The sequence below is a fragment of the Mobula hypostoma genome, chromosome 13, assembly GCF_963921235.1.
Source record: "Mobula hypostoma chromosome 13, sMobHyp1.1, whole genome shotgun sequence".
Lineage (NCBI taxonomy): Eukaryota > Metazoa > Chordata > Chondrichthyes > Myliobatiformes > Myliobatidae > Mobula > Mobula hypostoma.
In genome coordinates, this window is record NC_086109.1 from 90,585,963 (window position 1) to 90,609,671 (window position 23,709).

Sequence of the window (23,709 nt, forward strand, 5' to 3'; positions counted from 1 at the left end):
ACCTGTGTGCGCATGCATGACGTGCACATATGTGACGTGCGCATGTGCGTACGTGCCAATTTTTTTCCGCATATCGGTTTTGCATATTGGTTTTGGCTTAATCTTCCCGACTACACTGTACATACATTATTTCTACTTTATATAGGCTGTGTATTTATCATATCATTTCTGCTTTTACTATATGTTAGAGTTATTTTAGGTGTTATGTGTTATTTGGTATGATTTGGTAGGTTATTTTTTGGGTCTGAGAACACTCAAAAATTTTTCCCATATAAATTAATGGTAATTGCTCCTTCGCTTTACACCATTTTGGCACGAAAGGTTTCATAGGCACGCTCTACCCTAGCGGGGGAAATATGGGACAAGGGCGGTCCCGTATGGGACAAACCAATTTAGCCCAATTTTGTCCCGGCAAATATGGGACAGTTGGCAACCCTATGTTCAAGTTCAACAGTGCGTGACAGGGAATGAGGAAAGGTGCAGCTGATTCATATCGTTTCCCCGCGGCCCAGTAGCACATGCTTTGCAGCCCGGTATCGGTCCACGGCCCGGTGGTTGGGGACCGCTGACCTAAAACACTCGGAAACCATCCCAGAGTTGAAGAATTTTGTAAGGAGGAATGGCCTAAAATTCCTCCAAGCCAATGAGCAGGACTGATCAACAGTTAATGGAAGCAAAGGTTCATATACTTTTTCCAACAAATACATGTAATAATGGATCATTTTTCTCAATAAATAAATGAACAAGTACAATGTTTTTTGAGTTATTTAATTGGGTTCTTTTTATCTAGTTTTAAGACTTATCTGAAGATCCGATCATATTTTAAGTCATATTTATGCAGAAATAGAGAAAATTCTATAGGGTTCACAAACCTTCTAGCACCACTGTATATATTATAGCTAATCAAGTACTGTTCTGTATGTGCAGAAATACAGATTCAGATTTATCACATGTACATCGAAACAAACAGTGAAATGTGTCGTTTGTATTAAGTACACATTTAAGGATGTGCTTGGGGCCAACTGCAAGTGTTACCACACATGCCAGCACAACATAGCATAAAAATATAAAATATAACATAAAAACATAGAAACAAAACCTCATGTTACAAAAGACTCTTGTGTGACCAGATAGGATGTCCATCTTCATAAATAAGAGCATGATCTGCATACTTATTTTATCCCTGTGTCATGTAATCAGTTTAAGATGTATAATCTCCTGCCATTTTAATCCAAAGTTTATAATATGAAATAACGATCCAACCTTAACGATTACATTTTCAAGAAACAATCCATGTTTCGTTTGACAGGGATTGAGAATAAACAGAATGCTAGGGAGCTTTGATTTATAGTGATCTTGGAAAACAGCCCAGTAGGTTAAACACAAGGGATACTGTCCTTTAAAAAAAGACAAAGTCCAGAGTTGTTGTTTAAGCCTCAAGGCAAAAACTAACGTCAATTATTGGAGCCAAGGAACGGGACTGGGATTATAGTTATGGTAAAGATTAGGTTTAGGTTTAAATCGCCCAAAAGGGAAAAAAAAGTGGTGCAAAAGGTACTTGACCAAAATGAAGTGTTCTGACTCTGAGACAGCAATACATTACTTCTAAACATGAAGGATGAAGAGTAAGCACGGAAAATGTACTAATGTTTGCTGTATCTTATGTGAAATCGAACTGAAAAGGATTTTACTGGCACTACTTTCCAATGATGCACTAGATAATTTTTCATGCTGACTTTTATTAAATAAAATCAGAATTTCATGACATTTGTCAATGAAAATAAACCTGATACAAGATTCAAGTACATTTCATTCTCCCTTACACCTGTGTCCTGAAGAATGACAATGAACAATCTGGATTCTTGAATCAGGTTGACTTTCACAGACAAATGTCATGAAATTTGTTGTTTTGTACAGCAGCACAGTGCAATACATAAAAGTTACTATAAGTTACAATAAATACTGTATATAAAAAATAAGTAGTGCAAAAGGAAAGCAAGATAGTGAGGTAGTGTTCATGGGTTCATGGACTGTTCAGAAATCAGATGACGGAGGGGAAGAAGATGCTTATGTCATATGTATGTGTGCATATTACAATAAACTCGAATTTCCCTCTTCTAAAATCCACCACATGCTTTCCTGATGCCCCCCCCCGCCTTTTTTATAGGTCCTAAAAAGCCACTTTGATCTTCTTACCCACTACTTGATGTCATACCAAACTGTCTTTATTATCCAATAGTCCCCTCCCCTTTCTTTGAACATATCCCTCACGTCATGTTAACAGGTAGTAAAAATATTCAAGGCAGATGCTTTTAAAATGGTCTGGGGATGCAATATCGCAATGGTATTGTGCCTATAGGTGGTGTTAAGGAACACATTACGTGACCCATTAAGTAAGTGTTATGCGACTACAAAGTCACCAGGCACGTTCATTATATCGCATGTCAAAGCTGTTTACTCAAGCAAGCTAAAGCAATGACCTCTTAATTGATGATTTTTACAGCTGCCCTGTAGCCATTCTGATAATCTTTGTATTGAATTGGACTTTATATACTGTTTATGCTCTGGCCCTGTTCTTGATTCCAGTGCAAAGTGTGACACCAGTGTCACCACTGTTATCCATCCCGCCCTTGGGATAAGTAAATCTATTCTGCTGAATCCTTCTGGCCCCAAATCTGTGATGTTTGGCTAGCAAATCCATTTTCTGTACAGACCGGCCAGCCTTGAATGGGGTTATACCCTTAAAAGCAGTAAATTGGTTTGTTTAACTTAACCCTCCAAAGTACAAGAAAGTCAGTTTCTTTAAAAGCAAAAGACACCACATTCATGTGACCAATGAAGACTTCATTAGTGAAATAAAATTATAACTTCACAGTGTTTGCTGCTTTTTGTTTTTAGTATCACTGTAAGTAGCTTTGAAAATTAATTGCTAAAGATAAGACACAGTCTACCATTTTTCAAATAAATATTTAAATATGTATGTGTAATTTATGTTTGCAAATGGATTTCCGTCTCACTTTTAGTATGATTAAAACTAACCATTAGTCCTTTCAACACACTAGGGATCGAGTCATTTCTGCAGCATAGAAACAAGATCATAAGTAAACAGCAAAGTGAGATATTAAAAAGTGAACCACAGAGACAAAGGCATACTTACTTTCTCCAAACTGAAGTGGGTATGTCTGTACTCAATCACCTAAAAATGACTAAATATCACATTTGCAACCAACAATGTTAAATATTGATAGTTTTCATCTGAAGTTTGCATATTAGGATTGTTAAGTAGTAGATACAGTCATCTCAATGCTGATATCTAGATTCAAATTCTGCAGACGCGATCAAACTCCTAGACATAAACTGGTCACTCAAGTGCAACCAGAGCATGTCAGAGATAAAAGACCACTGAAATGTAGAGTGCCCTTTTGAGAGTGGGGCTGAACGGAGGTGACTGTCATATCATCATAGACCACTTGATGCCAATCATCCCATCATGGCTGTGATGGCTCTTGGAACTACTATCCAATTAGACCTATTTCCCTGGTTCCCATGTAAACCATTTCCCTTTCAAGTTACTACTGAATACTTTTCTCACGACCTTTTTAGCAGCTTAAGTTTGTTTCACTAAGTTATTAACATCACTTCTGAGTTCATCAAGTCTTGGGAAATGGTTGAATCTCCCCTTAATGTCTATAAGCAGCTTTTACAGAAATTCATGCAAAAATCTTTTTATTCCTCATGCCATTCTAATGGAGAAAGCTTGACTGTATTTGGTTGTGCTACAGTTCATCAGAGAGAAGAAGTGAAGCATTCCCCATACAACCATTCCATCACTATTTATGACAAGTATGACATTTATTTCTTGAACATCGGGTTAATCTGCTACTGTGTCCTGGCAGTGGGGTGAGTGAATGGTTGTGGATGGGTTGTCTGTGAAGGGGACGGCTATTTCCTGTAAGTTGTCAGTCTTATTGAAGCTGCACCATTCAAACAAGTGAAGAGCACTCCATCACACACCTGACTTGAGCCTTGTAGTCTTCGGGCAGGCCTTAGGGAGACAGCAGGTGAGTTACTTATTTGTAGTCACATTGTAGGTATGGTTACTCCACTTTAGTTTCTGGTCTATGGTAACTCCCCGGATACTGATTCAGTAATGGAAATGCCACTGAACATCAGGGGTTGATAGCCAGATTTTCTGTTACATCAGTGGCAAGGCAATTAATTTTTTAAAAAATCCTATGGGATAGGATTAACATACAACTGAAAAGGTAGGAGCTGATCCATTAGTAAGGACCTCCAGCACCCAGGGCATGCCCTTTTCTCACTGTTACCATCAGGTAGGAGGTATAGAAGCCTGAAGGCACACACTCAGTGATTCAGGAACAGCTTCTTTCCCTCTGCCATCTGATTCCTAAATGGACATTGAACCCTTGAACACTACCTCACTTTTTAAATATATATTATTTCTGGTTTTTTTGCACAATTTTTAATCTATTCAATACAGGTGTCCCCCGCTTTTCGAAGGTTCGCTTTACGAAACCTCACTGTTACGAAAGACCTACATTAGTACCCTGTGTTCGCTTTCAGAAGGTGTTTTCACTGTTACGAAAAAAAGCAGCGTGCGATAAAAAATCAGCGTGCGCCCCAAGCAGCCGCTCTCCCCCGGATTCGGAACGGCATTCTCGCCGGCATTGCTTAAACACGTGCCTCTGAGCAGCCGTTTGCAAGATGAGTTTTATGGTATCGGAAAAGCCTGAAAGAGCTCGTAAGGGTGTTACACTTAGCGTAAAACTAGACATAATTAAGCATTTTGATCGTGGTGAACGAAGTAAGAACAAAGTGAGTTTGGCTTGTGGAAGCTGACCAACATGATGTTGAAGAGGTTTTGGCAACCCATGACCAATATCAGATAGATGAAGAGCTGATGCAATTGGAAGAAAAAAGGATAACAATTGAAACTGAATGCAGTAGTGAACTGAACGTGAAGCAACTGTGTGAGATTTTCGCTGCAATGATAAAGTACGACTTTAATTTTGAAAGGGTACGTAGATTTAGGGGCTATTTGCAAGATGGTTTGTGTCCTTACAAAGAACTGTGTGATAGAAAAATGCGCGAGGTTCAGCAGTCAAGCAAGCCTTCCACGTCAGCCACAGCAGACGACGAACTTCAATCTTCGACATCGAGGCAGGCAGTTATAGGAGAAGATGAGCTGCCTGCTCTAATGGAAACAGACAACGAGATGACACCCCAGTGTCCCACCACCCCAACCCCCAGGCCACGGACAGATACCGATTCGCGGAGAATGCAGCAGTAGCTGGGACGCACCCAGCACATCTTTAAGAAAAAAGCCAAAATAAACATGCTAATTAATTAGGTGCCGCCCAACACGTAAATGTCAGCCCAGATCAGAGGCGATGCAATCAGCACTGATCTGGGCCAACAATTACGTGCCGGGCGGCACCTAATTAATTAGCATGTTTGGTTCGACTTTTTTCTGAAAGATATGCTGTGTGCCTTCCGGCTACCGCTGGACCCCTGCATGCTTTGCGGATTGGTATCGGTCAGCGGCCTGGAGGGTGGGGGCCACTGCACCACCCCAACCTGCGACGACTCAGTCTAACATACCATCATCAGTGTGCTCGGCGCTGTCCCGATTCCCGTGATACTACACTGTACATACATTATTTCTACTTTATATTGGCTGTGTATTTTTACGTGTTATTTGGTATGATTTGGCAGCTTCATAGCTTAAAGGTTACTGGAGAGAGTGTTTTTGCCATCAGCAGTTGCGTGAGATTTTCGCTATGGAGAACAGTGCAGTAATGATTGTGGAAAAGTATTTCTACTTTATATAGGCTGTGTATTTATCATATCATTCCTGCTCTTACTATATGTTACTGTTATTTTAAGTTTTATGTGTTATGTGGCATGATTTGGTAGGTTACTTTTGGGTCTGCGAACACTCACAAAATTTTCCCATATAAATAAATGGTAATTGCTTCTTCGCTTTACGACATTTCGGCTTACGAACCGTTTCATAGGAACGCTCTACCTTCGGATGGCGGGGGAAACCTGTATATGTATACTGTAATTGATTTACTTATTTATTTATTATTATCATTGCTTTCTTCTGTATTATGTATTGCATTGAACTGCTGCTAAGTTAACAAATTTCATGACATATGCTGCTGCTAATAAATCTAATTCTGATTCTGATCAGGAATAATTAACATGGCAGGTTAGGGTGTTTTTGAGGTTAGCACATATCGCAAATAACTTCAGCAACCAACTTCAGCCACCAATCTTCAAATCTGAATATAGACTGTAGATTAAATTTAAACTGCAGCTCTGAACAATGTGAATCACAGTTAATGGGAAGACTAGACAATACAGATTAAAATGCAGCTAGGTATCAGTGGTGTGGGTGCGAAGTTTGTGTGTAGTTCAAAGGAAGCATTGTAGATGCATTGTAAATATGGAAGTTTTTTTGATCTTTATCATATAAAATGTCATGTAGCATTGGGTCAAGCAGGCCTCTTCCTCCGAAAGGGGTCTCAATATGATACCCGCTGTGTCTCATTTTGTCAAATAAAGAGACTTCTTCAAATGTACCAGTACTTCACTCCAGTGGCTTTGTTTACGCAATGACACGTAGTGCAAGGAGAACCTGCTGCACGAATTTGATATTTTCCTGTAGGCAGGTCACCAGAATTGCATACATTACTCTAAATTCAGCCTCACTGACATCTTGTACAACTATTTGATATAGTTCTCTGAATGAGGGAGAAAGAGGGACAATGAAGGAAATATAATTGATGTATTATCGATGGTCTTTGAAAAGGCATTGGGTAAGTTGCCACATTGTAGAAAGAGTGAAGACAACAGAAGACAAGAGACTGGAACAATATATATATATATACACTGTACGTAGAAACTTGGGTAAGTAACAGGAAACATTGCAGTGAATAGACTTGGGAGATCGTACTGAGGTACTAGGACCACTGCTTTTTGTAATATGTATTAATGCGTGGGACTTGAGTGCACAGGGACCAATTCTCAAATCTTACACAAAACTTACAGTGAACTGTGGGGAGGATTCAGATCAAATTCAGATTTACTTATCATATGTATATTGAAATATACAGTGAAATGCGCCACTTGCGTTAACAACCAAAATTCCCACAGATGTGCTAGGAGCCACACATTCAGGTGCCATAAATAGCATGCCCGCCATTTTCAACACAACGCAGAACACCATGAGCAGCAGCAGCAACAACAACAACAGTATAAGACAACAACAGAAAAACAAGCCCCCTTTCCAGCCTCCTACAGCCTCACACACACAAACCTCTAACCCTGCGACAGGCTGCCTGTACTCAATGGTGGGGAAGGCTTTACCCAGGATGGACAGGGCCAAATCCATTACTCTTTTGTGGGATTTTCCATTCAAGGGCAACTGGTGTTTCCATACTGGGCTGTGATGCAACTAGTCAATATATTCTCCACTACACATCTATAGAAGTTTGTCAAAGTTTTCGATGTCATGTCAAATCTTCGCAAACTTCTAAGTAGAGGCGCTGCCGTACTTTCTCCAGAATTGCAGACATGTGCTGGGTCCAGGACAGGTCTTCTGAAATAATAACACCATGGGATTTAAAGTTGTTGACCCTCTCCACCTCTGATCCCCCAATGAGGACTGGCTCATGTATCTCTGATTTCCTTCTCCTGAAGTCAAAAATTAGCTCCTTGGTCTTGCTGACATTAAGTGAGAGGTTGCTGTTGTGGCATCGCCCAGCCAAATTTTCAATCTCCCTCCTATATGCTGATTTGTCAGCCAACAACAGTGGTGTGGTCAGCAAACTTAATGCCATGATGGAATGGCGAAGCAGACTCGACGGGCCGAATGATAAAATTCTGCTCCTATATCCTACGGTCTAAACAGTCGACATTTGTCCTGATGGAGGGTCTCGGACCACAATATCAACTACTTATTCCACTCCAAAGATGCTGTCTGACTTGCTGAGTTCCTCAAGATTTCCAGTATCTGCAGAATCTCTTGCATTCATGACTAACATGAGGAAAATCTTTTTAATGCAGAGTGGTTAGGGTTTGGGATGTACTATCAGGAATACTAACTACAGTGTTCAAAAGGGAGCTGGATAAACAGGTGAAAGGGAAGAACTTAAGGACATGGGGAGATGTTGGGGGGTATGTGACTAACTGAATAGCTCTTGCAGAAGCTTGATGACTTTATGATGTGCTCTAACCACTTTGTGGTTGTGTGCCTGCAGCCCAAGGAGCAGACTAAACATGAATCTCCCAAAATTCACCTGCAAACAATAATCACTTCAGCTACAAAGCCAAGGTGTAAGACAAACTACAGCATCCTAACATAAACTGCTTCAGGAGGGTTGGAACAGTTTTGGAAAAGGAGGGAAGGTTGAGAAAAAATGAAAGGTTGAGAAAGGGAAAAGTCAAACAGGTTACGGGTGCTGATGACTGATGAAAATTGGATGAGGGTGAGATAGCTTCACCAAATGCATCTAATTCATACTAATCCTTTTGCCCATATGATTGAAATATCTTGGATTATCCATTGTGTAAATTAAATACGCTAGTACTCAGGAAACATATTTAAAATTATTAAAGAGCATGCTATATTTTCAGACTATTTATTTAGGATAAATTAATTAATATATTAATAGTAAACAAACCTATATAAAACCTCCAGCTGTGGTTTCTTGCATTTACATACAGATAGACTGGTACATGTTTTTAATATGACTGCAGTGAGTATTCTGTTACAGCACAACTGTAACCCAACAGAATAGGAATAGGAATTGAATCAGTGTAAGATAATCAAATGTCTCTGATAAAGTACTAGTTGGCACATTGATCCAAACAGAAGATGCAGGCTTTCTTTGTGACCTAATTCTTTTCTGTGCACTGATTCATTAAATAGCAGCCAGTTTCTGAGAGCTTTTAGAAAATACAATACAGACACCTCAGACCATCTGATGCAGAGTGTCCAGATGAATATTTATGTGCAAGGCACAAAGTACACCATAGTTTAGCTGAAGACCACCTGTGACAATGTAGAATTCCATTCTGAATGCCACAAATGGTGATGGTACCAATGGAAAGATGGTGCTAATGGATACTGAATAGCCAAAGGAACATCTTAGAGAGATGTAATTAGGAGAAGAATGAAATATGAAATTACTGAAGAGCAATGAAAAAAATAATGAAATGCTGGGAATACAGGGTAAAAGACTGGAATACTGTAACTGATTATCTGATAGTAAATGGAACACTACAGCACAGCACAGTACAGGCCCTTCAGCTCAGTGTTGTGCCAACTTGTAACCTACTCTAAGGTCAACCGAATCTTCCCCTCCTACACAGCCCTCCAATTTTCGATCATCCATGAGCTTAAGAATTTTTTACTTTCCTCTAATATTCTTCCTATACTTTCCACCAATCATCTTAAAATTGTACCCTCTCATATTAGCCATTTCCATTCTGAGAAAAAGACCAGGCTGTACACTCAATCTATGCCTTTTATCAGCTTGTACACTTCTATCAAGTCACCTCTCATCCTCCTTCACTCCAAAGAGGAAAGTCTTAGCTCGCTAACTTATCCTCCGAAGTCATACTCACAAATCCAGGCAGCATCCTGGTAAAACATTCTTTCTTATAATAAGGTGAACAGAAATGAACACAATATTCCAAGTTTGGTCTAACCAGGGCTTCATGAGCTGCAACATTACCTTGCAGTTTGTTGAATTCAAGTTTCTATGCTGAGTCCAGAAAGCAACAAAATGCTTAGGTAGAAGATGTTTCTTCAGGCTTAATTTCAGCTTTGTTGGAGTAGTATTAGAGACTAATGGAGGACTATATGGGAAGGTAGGGTGAGAATGATTTTGGAGTAGGTTAAAAGGTCAGCACATGATAGTAAGGTCGCAGTGACAGTGCAAAGGTTAATCAAAATAGCATGCTCTGTTCTTCCTTGTGAACTCCTCAATGTTCTAATAAATGTGCGTAAAAATCTGCATTTGATAGTCGGGGTCACATTGTGAGCCGTGAATGTAGTATGATGAATTGGAAGTACTACAAGTTAATCACAAATACAAGAGATTCTGCAGATTCTGGAAAGCTTGAGGAACAACATATACAAAGTACTGGAGGAACACAGCAGGTCAGGCAACATCTATGGAGGGAGCTGATGTTTCGGGCCAAGATCCTTAACCAGGACTGGAAAGGAAGGATGCAAAAACTAGAATAAGGAAGTGGGGGCAGGAGAAGGAGCACAAGCTGGCAGGTGATAGGTGAGAGCAAGTTAATCTTTGCTTCATCTGGATGTGTCTGGGTCTCTGGATGGCCAGATGGGAGGAAGTAAAAGGGCAGGTGTTTCTTCTCCTGAATTTACCAGCATTCCTGGAACTGCTTTTTAACATGTAATCATCTTGACTAGTAAAAACATGGGGCAATGTGGGAGATCTTAATTTTTGTTGAAGTGCTGCTCATAAAAGCCTCCTTCTTTAATTGTAATTATGCAGAAAATGTGAAATCCATTTCCACAATTTGGATGGAATCCCACCTCAATGGAAAGCTAATGCTTTTCCATTCATTTCAGAGGGAAGTGATTTACTGTTCAACATCACCCAGTGGTAAATATCAAGTTATTTTATTTGATTTTCTGCTGCACGTGTGAGAAACACAGCAATAATTAAAAGGAAGCAAAATTAACAGCAGAACTTTAAAGGTACCATCACCAGACTGTGGAAGCCATATTTCCATGAAGTGAAAATTATTAAATAAAAATATTTACACACCTTAAAAAATCTTATCTCCTAGGATTTCCTAAGAACCCCCTAAGAAAGATTTCTTCAATTTCTTCACCCTTTATCTTTTCTACCTATCATCTTCCAACCTCTCACTTCATCCTCCTACCAACCTTTCCCCTCACCTGGTCTCACCTGTCACGTACCAGCTTATACTCCTTCCACTCCCCAAACTTCTTATTCTGGCTTTTGCCCCCTTCCTTTCCAAACCTGATGCAGGGTCTTGGACCAAAATGTTGACACTTTATTCCTTTCCATAGATGCTGCCTGACCTGCTGAGTTCCTCCAGCATTTTGTGTGTCCCCTAAGAATGCTAACTTTAGCTAAATTATAGATAATTGGGCACAAGCAGTCCTTTACTGAGTGGCCAAGTAACAAGTGTGAGATGGATATTTTATTACAAAAAGCATCAAATGTTGAAGTGCACGCAGGGGCATTAACCAGCAGTGATGACTAGACTACAATCAGAATTCTTTTCACTACCCCGACATATTGAAAGGGACAGAGGCCAGACCTAGTACTTACTCTTTCAGCCAGCCAAGCTGACAGCAGGGCAATTCAAAGCAAGCCATTTGAAACCTTCTGGTCTGTTTGGGTCAGTGAACTTATTACTGAACCATTGGGAGAGGTGTTTTGCATTGTTTCTAACCCACATCCTCATTCAGTCCTATATGAAGAGTGACAAATTTCAATGGTTAATCACATAATCTTAAAAGTAACTCCTCTAATTACCGTTCTTCCTTGTCTTTAATATCTTTCCAACAAAGCTGAAATTAAATTTGAAGAAACATCTTCTGTCTAAGCATTTTGTTGCTTTCTGGACTCAGTATAGAAATATGAATTCAACATTAGATGATCAGCTATTCCAGCCCATGTATCCTATGTTTCCAGATGATATATTGAAACATTCTAGAGAATAGTCATGGCATAAGCTCAATGAACAAGCAAGTTAGCTACTCCTTCATTGGGAATTCTGAACTGAATTCAATAAATCTATTGACATAAGATGACTAAAGATGCTGGAATCTGGAGAAACAAACAATCAGCTAGAGGAACTCAATGGGACGAGCAGCCTCTGTGGGGGGGGGGGGTGAAGAAATTGTTGACATTTCAAGTTGAGATCCTGCATCTGGGCTGATTCTGATGTAACAGGACACAGGTCCTGATACAAAATCTTGGCCTGAAATGTCAAAAATTTTTGTTAGTGTGTGGGCAGACAACTAATGAAAATTATCTAACAGCCTCAAATCCAAACTGGTTCGCGGGTACCTTTGAAAGAGAACCCACAACCTTAGTTGTGGGTGGCACTGTAGCATAGTGGTTAGCATAATGCTATTATAATGCTAGTGAATAGCGACTAGGGTTCAATTCGCTATCTGTAAGGAGTTTGTATGTTCTCCCTGTAACTGCATAGGTTTCCTCTGGGTACTTTGGTTTCCTCCCACATTCCAAAGACGTACAATACAGGTTATGGTTAGTGAGTTGTGGGCTCTTAAACTCAAACCCATAGTTGATGACGGCCAATGCATCGTATGCTTTCTTAACCACAGAGTCAACCTGCGCAGCAGCTTTGAGCGTCCTACAGACTCGGCCACCAAGATCCCTCTGATCCTCCACACTGCCAAGAGTCTTACCATTAATGCTATATTCTGCCATCATATTTGACCTACCAAAATGAACCACCTCACACTTATCTGAGTTGAACTGCATCTGCCACTTCTCAGCCCAGTTTTGCATCCTATCAATGTCCCGCTGTAACCTCTGACAACCCTCCACACTATTCACAACACCGCCAACCTTTGTGTCATCAGCAAATTTACTAACCCATCCCTCCACTTCCTCATTCAGGCCATTTATAAAAATCATGAAGAGTAGGGGTCCCAGAACAGATCCCTGAGGCACCGACCTCCATGCAGAATATGACCTGTCTACAACCATTCTTTGCCTTCTGTGGGCAAGCCAATTCTGGATCCACAAAGTAAGGTCCCCTTGGATCCCATGCCTCTTACTTTCTCAATAAGCCTTGCATGGGGTACCTTATCAAATGCCTTGCTGAAATCCATATACACTACATCTACAGCTCTCCCTTCATCAATGTGTTTAGTCACATCCTCAAAATATTCAATCAGGCTCGTAAGGCACGACCTGCCTTTGACAAAGCCATGCTGACTATTCTTAATCATATTATGCCTCTCCAAATGTTTATAATTCCTGCCTCTCAGGATCTTCTCCATCAACTTACCAACTACTGAAGTAAGACTCACTGGTCTATAATTTCCTGGGCTATCTCTATTCCCTTTCTTGAATAAGGGAACAATATCCTTTCCCTGTCTCATTGGAACATACCTAAGCAGAACCCCACACAAATATCCCCTGAACGTTTGCCACATTTGGAACGTACAAAGAATTGCAGTGTGAGATAGAAACCCACCACTTTCTTGGAACAATGAGGCAAAATTTATCCAGACCCTCAGAACTAAATAAAAGTAAGCTTATTAGATGAAGATCTTGGCTGAGATCAGACCCCAACAATCTTTAGAAATACCTGCACTAACCCCTGATTTAATCCTAGCCTAGTTATGGGACAATTTATAATGACCAATTAACTAACTGGTACATTTTTGGACTGTGGGAGGAAACCGGAGCACCTGGAGAAAGTCCATGCATTCCATGGGGAGGACATACAGACTGTTTCCAGATGACTTTGGAATTGAACTCTGAACTCCGATGCTCTGAGCTGTAATAACATTGTGCTAACCACTACGCTACCGTAACTTTTTCACCACAGTACATCTTGCATAAAACGTCCTTCATTCCACATTATGCTTGGTGCCTTAAAAATAGCTCACTTAAACCCGTGCAATTTCCAATTTCAAATTTACAAGGTATCTATAAGAACCAAAGTTCAATACAGTGGCTTAATCCACAAATCTCACTGAAGAACTTGAATTGTATGACAATAAAGGCTTTACCTTGGATTGATTTAATCTACTTTAGGAGGTATAAAAATGCTTCCAATTTTCATCAGCCTCCCAAGTGAATGAAAATTGTATTGCACTTACAAGCTCTGATTTATATTTATGCTCTATCTCCTGTTTTAAAGACGGCATCTCTGCTGAAAAGGGGGCTTTACAGCAGAAATGTAATTAACAAACTCACAGAATGTTGCCACTTAAGATGGTCAGAACTAGTTGTATTTGAATTATAATGGCTGCCTGCCGCTTGATTACAAAGAATGACTTTGAAACAAAAGTGCTTAATACAACAGCAGCTTCAGCTGCCCCAGTGAAGAAACAGTATAAATGAGTATAACAAAATAACAACAGGAGATAAAGTGAGGAGAGGCACAGTATAATTATTATTTACTAGTTCTGTTGGATGCCACAGATATTCTCAACAGCTTGTTCATTGTCAAATCAACAAACAGCAGTGAATAAATGACCTATTGGGAATTATTCTCTGGCTGCATTCCTCCCCCTTGCTAGATGTCATTTAAAATCAGAGAACGCTGCTTCGAAGCTGACAGCAGCTCCCTGAAAGCCCTCCAGATCCCAATTCTTCACCAGATACTCCTGGATCTATCTTCAAAATGAACAGCTTAAAATTAGTGTGGGGTTTCTTGCTTTGCAAGGTTTACTTTTAGATAGCAGAAACCTCATGGGATTCTGAAGAAAAAACAGTGCATTTTATTACATCTTCTGTATGATTTAGATTTTACATGTTTAGAATATGGCAAAACGGCATATCTAGTAGAGCTGTTGCTTCACTGTGTCAGAGACCTGATATCAAGTATTGTCCGGTTTCACCTATCACCTTGTACCTCTTCCTCCCTTCCCCCCACCTTTTCATTCTGAATTCTCATAATTTTTCAGTCCTGATGAAGGGCCTTGGCCCAAAATGTCGGTTTTTTACTCATTTCCATAGATGTTGCCTGACCAGCATTTTGTGTCTGTTGCTTGGATTTCCATCATCCACAAGTTTTCTTGTGTTTGAGATTGTCTGTGTGGAATTTGCTTTGTGAGTGTGTGGGGTTGCCTGCACATCCCAGAAATGCGTAAGTTAAGTGAAATTGGACACCGAAAATTGCCCTTGGTGTAGGTAAATGGTAGAACCTGGGGAAGTTGATGGGAATGTGGGGAAAATTGGAGACCCAGGTACAATCCTGACCTCAGGTGCTGTCTGTGTGGAGTTTGCATGTTCTTACTGTGACCCCTGGGTGTTTTGGTTTCCTCCCACGTCCCAGAAACACATGTGCGTTTAGTTAAATGGGTGATTGATAGTTTCTGTCATATGGGGGAGCACAGTAGCACAGCAGTTAATGTAACACTATTACACCAGCATCTGTATTCAATTCCCGCCATTGTCTGTTCTACCCATGAGCACGTGGATTTCTCCCCGGTGCTCCAGTTTCCTCCCACATTCCAAAGGTGTACAGGTTAGTAGGTTAATTGGTCATACGGGTATAATCAGGTGGAAACAGGCTTATTGTGCTTGAATGTCTTATTATCGTGCTGTATCTCTAAATCAATAAAAATACTCAATGGGGAGAAAAAGTGGTATGAATGTAGGATTAGGGTAAACAGGTGGTTGATATTATTGTGGACTCAAGGGGCTGTTGGTCCTGCTGTAACTAGACTACTGCTACTCATGGAAAAAGTGAATTCACTTTATTAAAAATGCTATAAAAAGGTTAGAGTTTGCATTGATTTCACAGGTAGATGACTTTAAATACCTCAAATGGCTTTTAAAAAATGTACTGTATTAATTCAAACATATTAGGTTTTTAAGTTCAGGCCTCTAAGAGGTTGGTGGATATTATTGTGGTTATTCTTGTATTCAAATGTCTAACCATTCTATTGTACTTGCTAATGTATACAAAACTGAGACCCCATACTTTAGTTAAAAATCATTACCTAACAAAGGGTAAATTGTAAAACTGTAGTGAAGCATACAAATTCCTGAGGAAATGTGAGTTTTGGCATCTTTCTACTTCTAGTGTGATGCAGAATCAGGTTTAACATCACCATCATACGTCATGAAACTTGCTTTGTGGCAGCAGTACAGTCATAAAAAAAACTATAAATTACAATAAGAAGTATATATAAAAAAAATAAGTAGTGCAAAAAGAGAAGAAAAAATACTGAGTAAGTGTTCATGGGTTCATTGAACCATTCAGAGATCTGATGGCGGAAGGGAAGAAGCTGTTCCTAAATCATTAAGTGTGTGTCTTCAGGCTCCTATACCTCCACCTTGCTGTAAAATGATCTAATACAAACTATGGATAGTAAATATAAACACAAGAGAATCTGCAGATGCTGGAAATCCAGAGGAACATACTCAAAATGCTGGAGAAACTTAGCAGGTAAGGCAGCATGGAGGGAATTAAACAGTTGACATTTTGGGTCTAAAACCTTCATCAGGACTGGAAAGGAAGGGGAAGGAAGTCAGAAACTCTAACTTCTATATTCTGGCTTCTTTCCTCCTTTCCTTCCAGTCCTGATGAAGGGTGTCAGCCCGAAACTTTGACTGTTTATTTCTCTCCATAGATGCTGCCTGACCTGCTGAGTTCCTCCAGCATTTTGAACATCAAATATTTACTCAGAACTTCCTGCTGCTGAATTTTTGCTAAGCTAACCGCTGCAGTTAAAAAACTCCAACCATGCACCCTAGTAGAGAGGTAGAGACAAGGACATGGAGGTGAGGCAAAACACAGGGAAGAGTAATTTGCTGCTCTCTGGTTTATTTGGCATTCCATCTTCTCCCTCCCACCTCCCATTCACCACATGATAACTGGCTCAATCACCTCCTATTCCATGAGACGCTGCAAGATACTATAAACTATATTTGATCAGGGGATCCATGATCAGTGCATACAGATCACAATTATTAATCCAAAGGCTGTTACCTGCCAAGACAGCAGCTCTGAAGCACCTGTCGGATTGAAACAGGTCCTTGGAGCTGTGAGACAGCAGTGTTAATGGATGCATCACTCTGCCGCTCAGTGTTCTGCTGAAATGCCCAACAATAACAGATCTTTTTAATGCAGTGACTAGAATTGTTGCTCAACATGCTGATCACATGGAAGGTATTTTATGCAGATATAGGACAATATGATCAAAACCACCGCAAAGAAGTTGTCAAAGTATGACACTCTTAAAGTAAATGGGTTACTTCAAATAGTAACAAATTCACAAAGGTGAATGTGAAGATTTCAATTACAGTGGGATATGGCAAAAATTGTTGGAAACAAGGCAAGCAAGGTGCACTTTTTACCACCTAAAAGCTATCATAGAATCTTATATCCCTCTATACATTCAGTGACCGCTTTACTAGGTACACATGTACACTTGTTTGTTAATGCAGCCAATCATATATCAGCAACTCAATGCATAAAAGTGTACAGACATGATCAAGAAGTTCAGTTATCGTTCAGACCAAATATCAGAATGGGGAAGAAATGTGGTCTAATGATTTTCACCGTGGAATGGTGTCAGATGGGGTGGTTTGAGTATCTCAGAAACCGCTGATCTCCTGGGATTTCATGCTCAACAGTGCCTAGAGCAGAGGTTCCCAACCATTTTTTTATATGCCATGGACTAACACCATTAAGCAAGGCATCTATGGACCCCAAGACCCTCTAGAGATGATAGAGAATGGTTGGAAAAATGAAAAACAGCAGTGAGCAGCAGTTCTGTGGGCAAAAATGTCTTGTTAATGAGAGAGGTCAGAAGAGAATAGTCAGAGTGGTTAACCTACAGAAGGCAACAGTAACTCAAATAACCATGCATTACAACAGTGGCTGCAGAAGAATAGCTCTTAGCACTCAACATGTTGAACCTTGAAATGGATGGGCTACAGCAGTAGAAGACGACGAGTGTCCACTCAGTGGCCACTTTATTAGGTACAGGTGGTTCCTTGATTTTATTCTTTTAAGTCTTTCACCTAATAACAGAACAATCACTTTGTTCTTTCTTCCACTCAGCAAGCTTTCTCTGTATCTTAAATTCAATAGACTACTACCCTTTGGACATAGAGTGGAAATTGCCTTCCAAAAAATGATAAGCTTACTGGACATAATGACCATGAACAAGATTTTAAAAAAAAATTTTTTAAAAAGACTTCTGAATATTTAGTCGTCAGGTATACATATATATGAATTCCTGACTGATTGTGGAAATGGAATTAAGTATTTCAGGCCAAACTGTCAACAGTACAACTGTAAAAAATATTCATTGCAGCAAGGCAAGTCTGATGTCTGGGTTGATGAGTTCCACGTGAAAAGTTTTAAATGTTTGAATAACCTGAATCTTCCTCCATCAGAACATATGTGTGCTCAATGGATATTTCTTCCTGAAGAACACGTGACAACCACTGAAGTTTAAAGCAGTTGGAGGCTTCAAAATTATGTCATGGAATTCATGACCTAAGCCAGCACAGATAACTGTATTTTCATTGTTAAGATATTTTAATTGGGCTGGGTGGAGGGAGAAGCCAGTATTCATTTTGAAAAACATGAGTGTAGAGAAATAGTTTATCATGCAAGTTATTAAACAAGGCTTACATCATAATTAGTTTCAATCTGCTATCAAATCTTCTCAGGTTTCACTGAAATATGAAAACGCTATGTATATATCAAATGATTTCAAGTAAGTGGGACTTACCATGAGCTCTTCAGGTGCAGGCCTTTCAGTTGGTAACTTCCTCATGCTGTGGGTGAACAAACACAGCAATTATTTCACAATCCCTATGACATCTCAAGGACATTCACAATTTTAAGGAAGAATAAAGAATATTTGGGATAAGAACGTAATACTTAGGTATTCTTCCTGGGAACTTGTACCTCATTTCACCTGCCTATTACCTCCACCTTAGTTCCCTCTTCCATTCCTTTCTTCTATGGTCCATTCTCCTCTCCTATCAGATTTCCTCCTCCATCCTTTACCTTTCCTACCCATCTGGCTTCACCTCTCACCTTCTAGCTATCCTCCTTCCCCTGTCCCCACCGTTTTATTTTGGCATCTTCTGCCTTCCTTTCCAGTCCTGAAGAAGGACCTCAACCCAAAATGTCAACTGTTTATTTATTTTCATAAATGCTGCCTGACCTGCTGAGTTCCTCCAGTGTGTTTCTTCTGAAAATCTCTTGCTGAGGTGCATTTTTCAATTATTTACAAACAAAAGAGATTCTGCAGATTCTGGAAATCCAATGCACAAACTCACAAAAGGCTGGAGGAATTCAGCAGGTAAACCAGCATCTATGGAGAGAGAGTTTTAGAATACTAAATCCTGAAGATGGGTCTCGGTCCAAGAAATCGACTGTTTATTCTTTTCCATAGATGCTGCCTGTCCTGCTGAGTTTCTCCAGCATTTTGTGTGTGTTGCTTTCAATTATTTAGTTGTCCAGGGATAGCATTGCAATATCTCAACTCAACACCTAAACTAAAAATTGCTCATTCTTTAGAGTCAATGTCACAGTAATTACCAGTGAAGGTTTCACTTGCAAAGCAACTATCATCTAGTCTTTTCTCTTTTTCTTCAAAGCAACCTGGTAATACGTAATAATGTCTACAATGGGAAAGTAGTTCTTTGATTGCATCACTTTCATGAGCAGAGAAGAGATTAAAAACAGACGAAGTTTTAAAATTGACCTGTTTTACTTTATCATGCAGAGCATAAATACCTGCAGAAACAGAAGTGGAGTTACTACATGTCTAATTGCCAATTAATGTGATTACATGTCAATTAATTTTTATTTTTTATTTATTTGCACAATTTGTCTTATGCACATTTGCCAGTCTTTGTTTATGTATAGTTTTTCATAAATTCTATTGTGAATGCCTGCATGAAAATGATATAGGTACATATAGGTACTTAGATAATAAATTTACTTTGACTTTGAAGTTTTATAACTAGCTCTAACAGAGGTTGGCATCTCCCACAATACTTTTACAACCAGCTCCGGCAGATGCACAACAGGGTCAGCATAATTTTAAGACCATTAGACCATAAGATTTCAGAGCAGAATTAGGCCACTTGGCCATTCCATCAAGGCTGATTTATTATCCCTCTCAACCCCATTCTCCTGCCTTCTCCCCATAACCTCTGACACTCTTTCTAATCAAGAACCTATTAATCTCCGCTTTAAATATACCCAATGACTTGGCCTCCACAGCTGTCTATGGCAATGAATTCCATACATTCACCACCCTCTGACTAAAGAAATTACTCCTCATCTCTGTTCAGAAGGGTTGTCCTGGTATTTTGTCTTTGGTTTTTGTACATTGCCTTGTGATCAATTAGTTATGACGGGGAACTGAAATGCTGGGCACATTCCTGTGATCTTGAACTTTATTTTTGTTTAATTATTTTCTGGACAAGTAAGAAGAGCATGTGTGAAATCAGTTAACAAAATGTCTTAATGATGGATGGCTTAAAAAAGACCATTTCCAAGTTTTCTTCTATAAAATGAGGTTTTGTTTTAAGGTCTCCCTGAATTATGATAAACATGAGCATCCTCAATGGCTTGGTTGACTTTATAGATTAACTACTCTGATCCTTGGGTTGTTTTATTAGCTGACTAATGATAGGGATGGGCATATGTTTGTGTGCTCTTTGTTGTATCAGGAATAACAGAACAATTCCTAAACTTTGCAGGCTTTGCAGAAAACTTTTGGTCACTCACAGCCAGACTCAGACTGCCAGAGAAATTTGGATGGGAGGGTAAAAGAAATCACGTAATTAAAAACTATCAGGGTTATTATCATGTTGTGAAATTTTTTTTTGCCATCAGCAGAACAGTGAAGTACAAAAAAATTACTATAAATTAGAATAAGAAAAATATTTTAAGAAGTGAAAAAAGAACAAAAGTAGTGGGGTAGTGTTCATGAAATCTGATGGCAGAGGAGAAGAAGCTGTTCCTAAAATGTTGCATGTGTGTCTTCAGACTGCTGTATGTCCTTCCTGATGGCAGTGCAGTAATGAGAAAAGGGAATGCCCTGGGTGGTGGGGGTCCTTAATGATGGATGTTGCCTTTTGAAAGTATCCCTGATGCTGGGGAGGCTGGTGTCCATGATGCAGTTAACTGAGTCTACAACCCTCTGCAGCCTTTTCTGATCCTGTGCAGTGGCCCCTCCAAACCAGATGATGATGCAACCAGTTAGAATGCTCTCCACTGTACATGGAGTGGGGTCGGGTGTGGCTACAGAAATTAGTACAGTGAAGCACTGAATTGGTACAAAATTTAAAGACTTCTTTCAAAATTAAAAATTGTGTTATTCATGAGAACAATTAATTGAAACGAGTCTACGTGTGTGCAAGTTTTGCACAGACTGCGAATATGATGAGCTGCAACCCACTTTTTTTTACTTCATTTGTCCTCTACTTATAAGATAATCCAATTTGAGATAAATAGATATGTTGGCCAAAAGCAACATTTACTCCCCCACAACCTCATCAATGCACACAATTCTCATGCATGTAAACAGGATTCAAATAACAATCTTCCGTCTTGTATTCTCAGATTTAACACTGAACAGTATAGCACAGACCCTTCAGCCCACAACTTCTGCACTGGACACGATGCCAAATTAAACTAAATCTTTCTGCCTGCACGTGATCAACATAATCTCTTAACACTACCGTAGCATCTGCTTCTACCTCTTCCCCCGACAGCCTGTTTCAGGCACCAAACAAACTCAAAAACTTGTCCCGTCTGTCTCTTTTAAATTCTCCCCCTCTCAACTTAAATTCATGTCCTCTAGTATTGACATTTCTACCTTGTGAAAAGATTCTGAATGCGCATGCTATCGATGCCTCTCAGAATATTATAAGCTTCTATCCGGCCTTCCCTCAGCCCCCCATGGTCCAGAGAAAACAACAAAGGTTTGTTCAACCTCTCCTTATATAGTTCATACCCTCTAATTGGGCAGCAACCTGGTTAACTTCTTCTGCACCGTTTTCAAAGCCTCTACACCATTCCTGTAATGGGACAACCAGAACAGCACACAATACTCCAAGTTCCTGACCACCACTTTGCCCAAACTAATAGCCAAGGTCAGAAAGTTAACAACAGACAAGACAAAAAAAAATTGATGAGCTCTTTCTCCTTATTGATCTAGGAAGGAGATCTGAAGAACTTTCGTAGTAACAATTCTTATGAGAGACATTTTCTTAGATGCAAAAAAAAATACATGACCATTCTAGTCAAAGCTTATATTGGCAAACAACACCCGTTTTCTTTGCTCCGACATCTCTCTTCAAGATGATTCAACCGATGCCAGCTGGATTCTAGAATAAGCTTTAAATGGTCTATTCTTCATACACCAGTATGTGCTGATGGGCAAAGTGACCATGGGGACATGGCAGACGAGGCCAACTCCATCTTCACAAAAACATTTCAGAGAGATGCCACTGTAAAGCAATTAGAACTGGGAATGCAAGTACAATTTTTATCCTCTTCCTTCGCCCAGGGACACACAAATCAACAGTCACGCTCCTACTGCTGCCCCCATCGAGATCACCAAAGAACGATTAATGCTGAAAGTTGAGTCTATATGGTCAATCTTCACTCTATGGCAGGGGTTCCCAACAATTTTTAATATCATAGATTTCTATCATTAACCGAGGGTTCTAGGGACCTCAGATTTTGAACCTCTGCTCTATGGGGTACTTGTCCACATAGGCTTGGAAACAAAACTTTTCTTTCAAAACTAAATAATATTCTTTGAAAACATAGCTGAAAAGGGATGAAATAGGTACACAAATCTTGCCTCTTAAAACATACTTGCACCCAAATCAGCTAATTCAGTATTATATTCCATTATCTCTGAAAGAACATCAAAATACTTCGGCTATTCTCAGAGATACAAGGAAATTACATCTCCATCTTTACAATTCCTAATTACTCAAAAAATTATAAAAAATTAAATATATAAAATATTGGAACAATTTCTAATCATGACAAAAGACAATTACTAAATTTTCTTTCTGTGTTGTAAAAAATAACATTTACTTAAATTATAACATTTTATTTTGGAGACAGACAAAAAGATGACAGCTGTGATATCACTATTACTACCATCTGCTTTAATTACATTTATTTCATGTACTTGCACTTTACGAGAGGGCTGGGACATGTAAAGGAACAGACTATCTGAGCTGCTTTCTCAATACTGTATTTGTTTATTTTTTTAATCTGATGGGAAAAGGATAATGTGTGTAGTCACTTAGCAGAAAATAACTGTGAATTAAAAATCTAAATTACAAACAAAATTCGCTTCAGCAAACAAAAATCTCTTCAACAAAGCTCTACACAAATTGTTTTAAAAAATCAAGTTTCTTTTTGCATAAAAAGATGTTTTAATGTTTTTATGATACATGGTTTTTTTCTGTAAAGTGCAACTGTCATTTGAAGCAATGTATTCCCATAACATCTTATGCTAATAAAGGATGACACTCGAAAAATTAACAGACTCGAGTACTAAACAAGAAGCATAGTTATAAACCATTAACTATTGCAGAGGACAATTTGCTGTCTCCATAAACAAACATATGCACCTCTGGAATAATGCACCCATTAGCAAGCAATTCAAGCTGTCTAAAGACTTGTTTGGTAACAGTCCTAATCTATGATTCCAAAGTAGCTGCTTCTCAAGGGAAAACAAAGCTATTACCCACCATCATTTAGATTACAGCATGACATCTGTGAACATTTCACACCAGTTACCCCTTCTTCCCCTTTGTAAAACTTTTATGTGACATTTGATAATTTCAGAAGCTGCTCCATGTTACATTGTTATATGACCTTCCATGTAATAACATTCACAGAATTTAAGCAACGGCATTCATTTTCTTTTCTGCTATCCATCTGCTC

The 23,709-nt window shown here is 39.3% G+C and overlaps 1 protein-coding gene and 1 long non-coding RNA gene across 2 annotated transcripts in view; one reads left to right on the forward strand and one right to left on the reverse strand.

Moving 5' to 3' along the window:
- Positions 1-23,709, forward strand: part of LOC134355775 (uncharacterized) — a 141,355-nt gene that overhangs the window by 93,079 nt on the left and 24,567 nt on the right. The window lies entirely within an intron of this gene.
- The window catches only part of map2k5 (mitogen-activated protein kinase kinase 5), a 327,453-nt gene that overhangs the window by 28,848 nt on the left and 274,896 nt on the right, over positions 1-23,709 (reverse strand). The window contains exon 22 of the mRNA XM_063066162.1: positions 18,503-18,548. Within this exon, the coding sequence (XP_062922232.1) occupies positions 18,503-18,548 (46 nt within the window). The remainder of the gene's footprint in view (positions 1-18,502; positions 18,549-23,709) is intronic.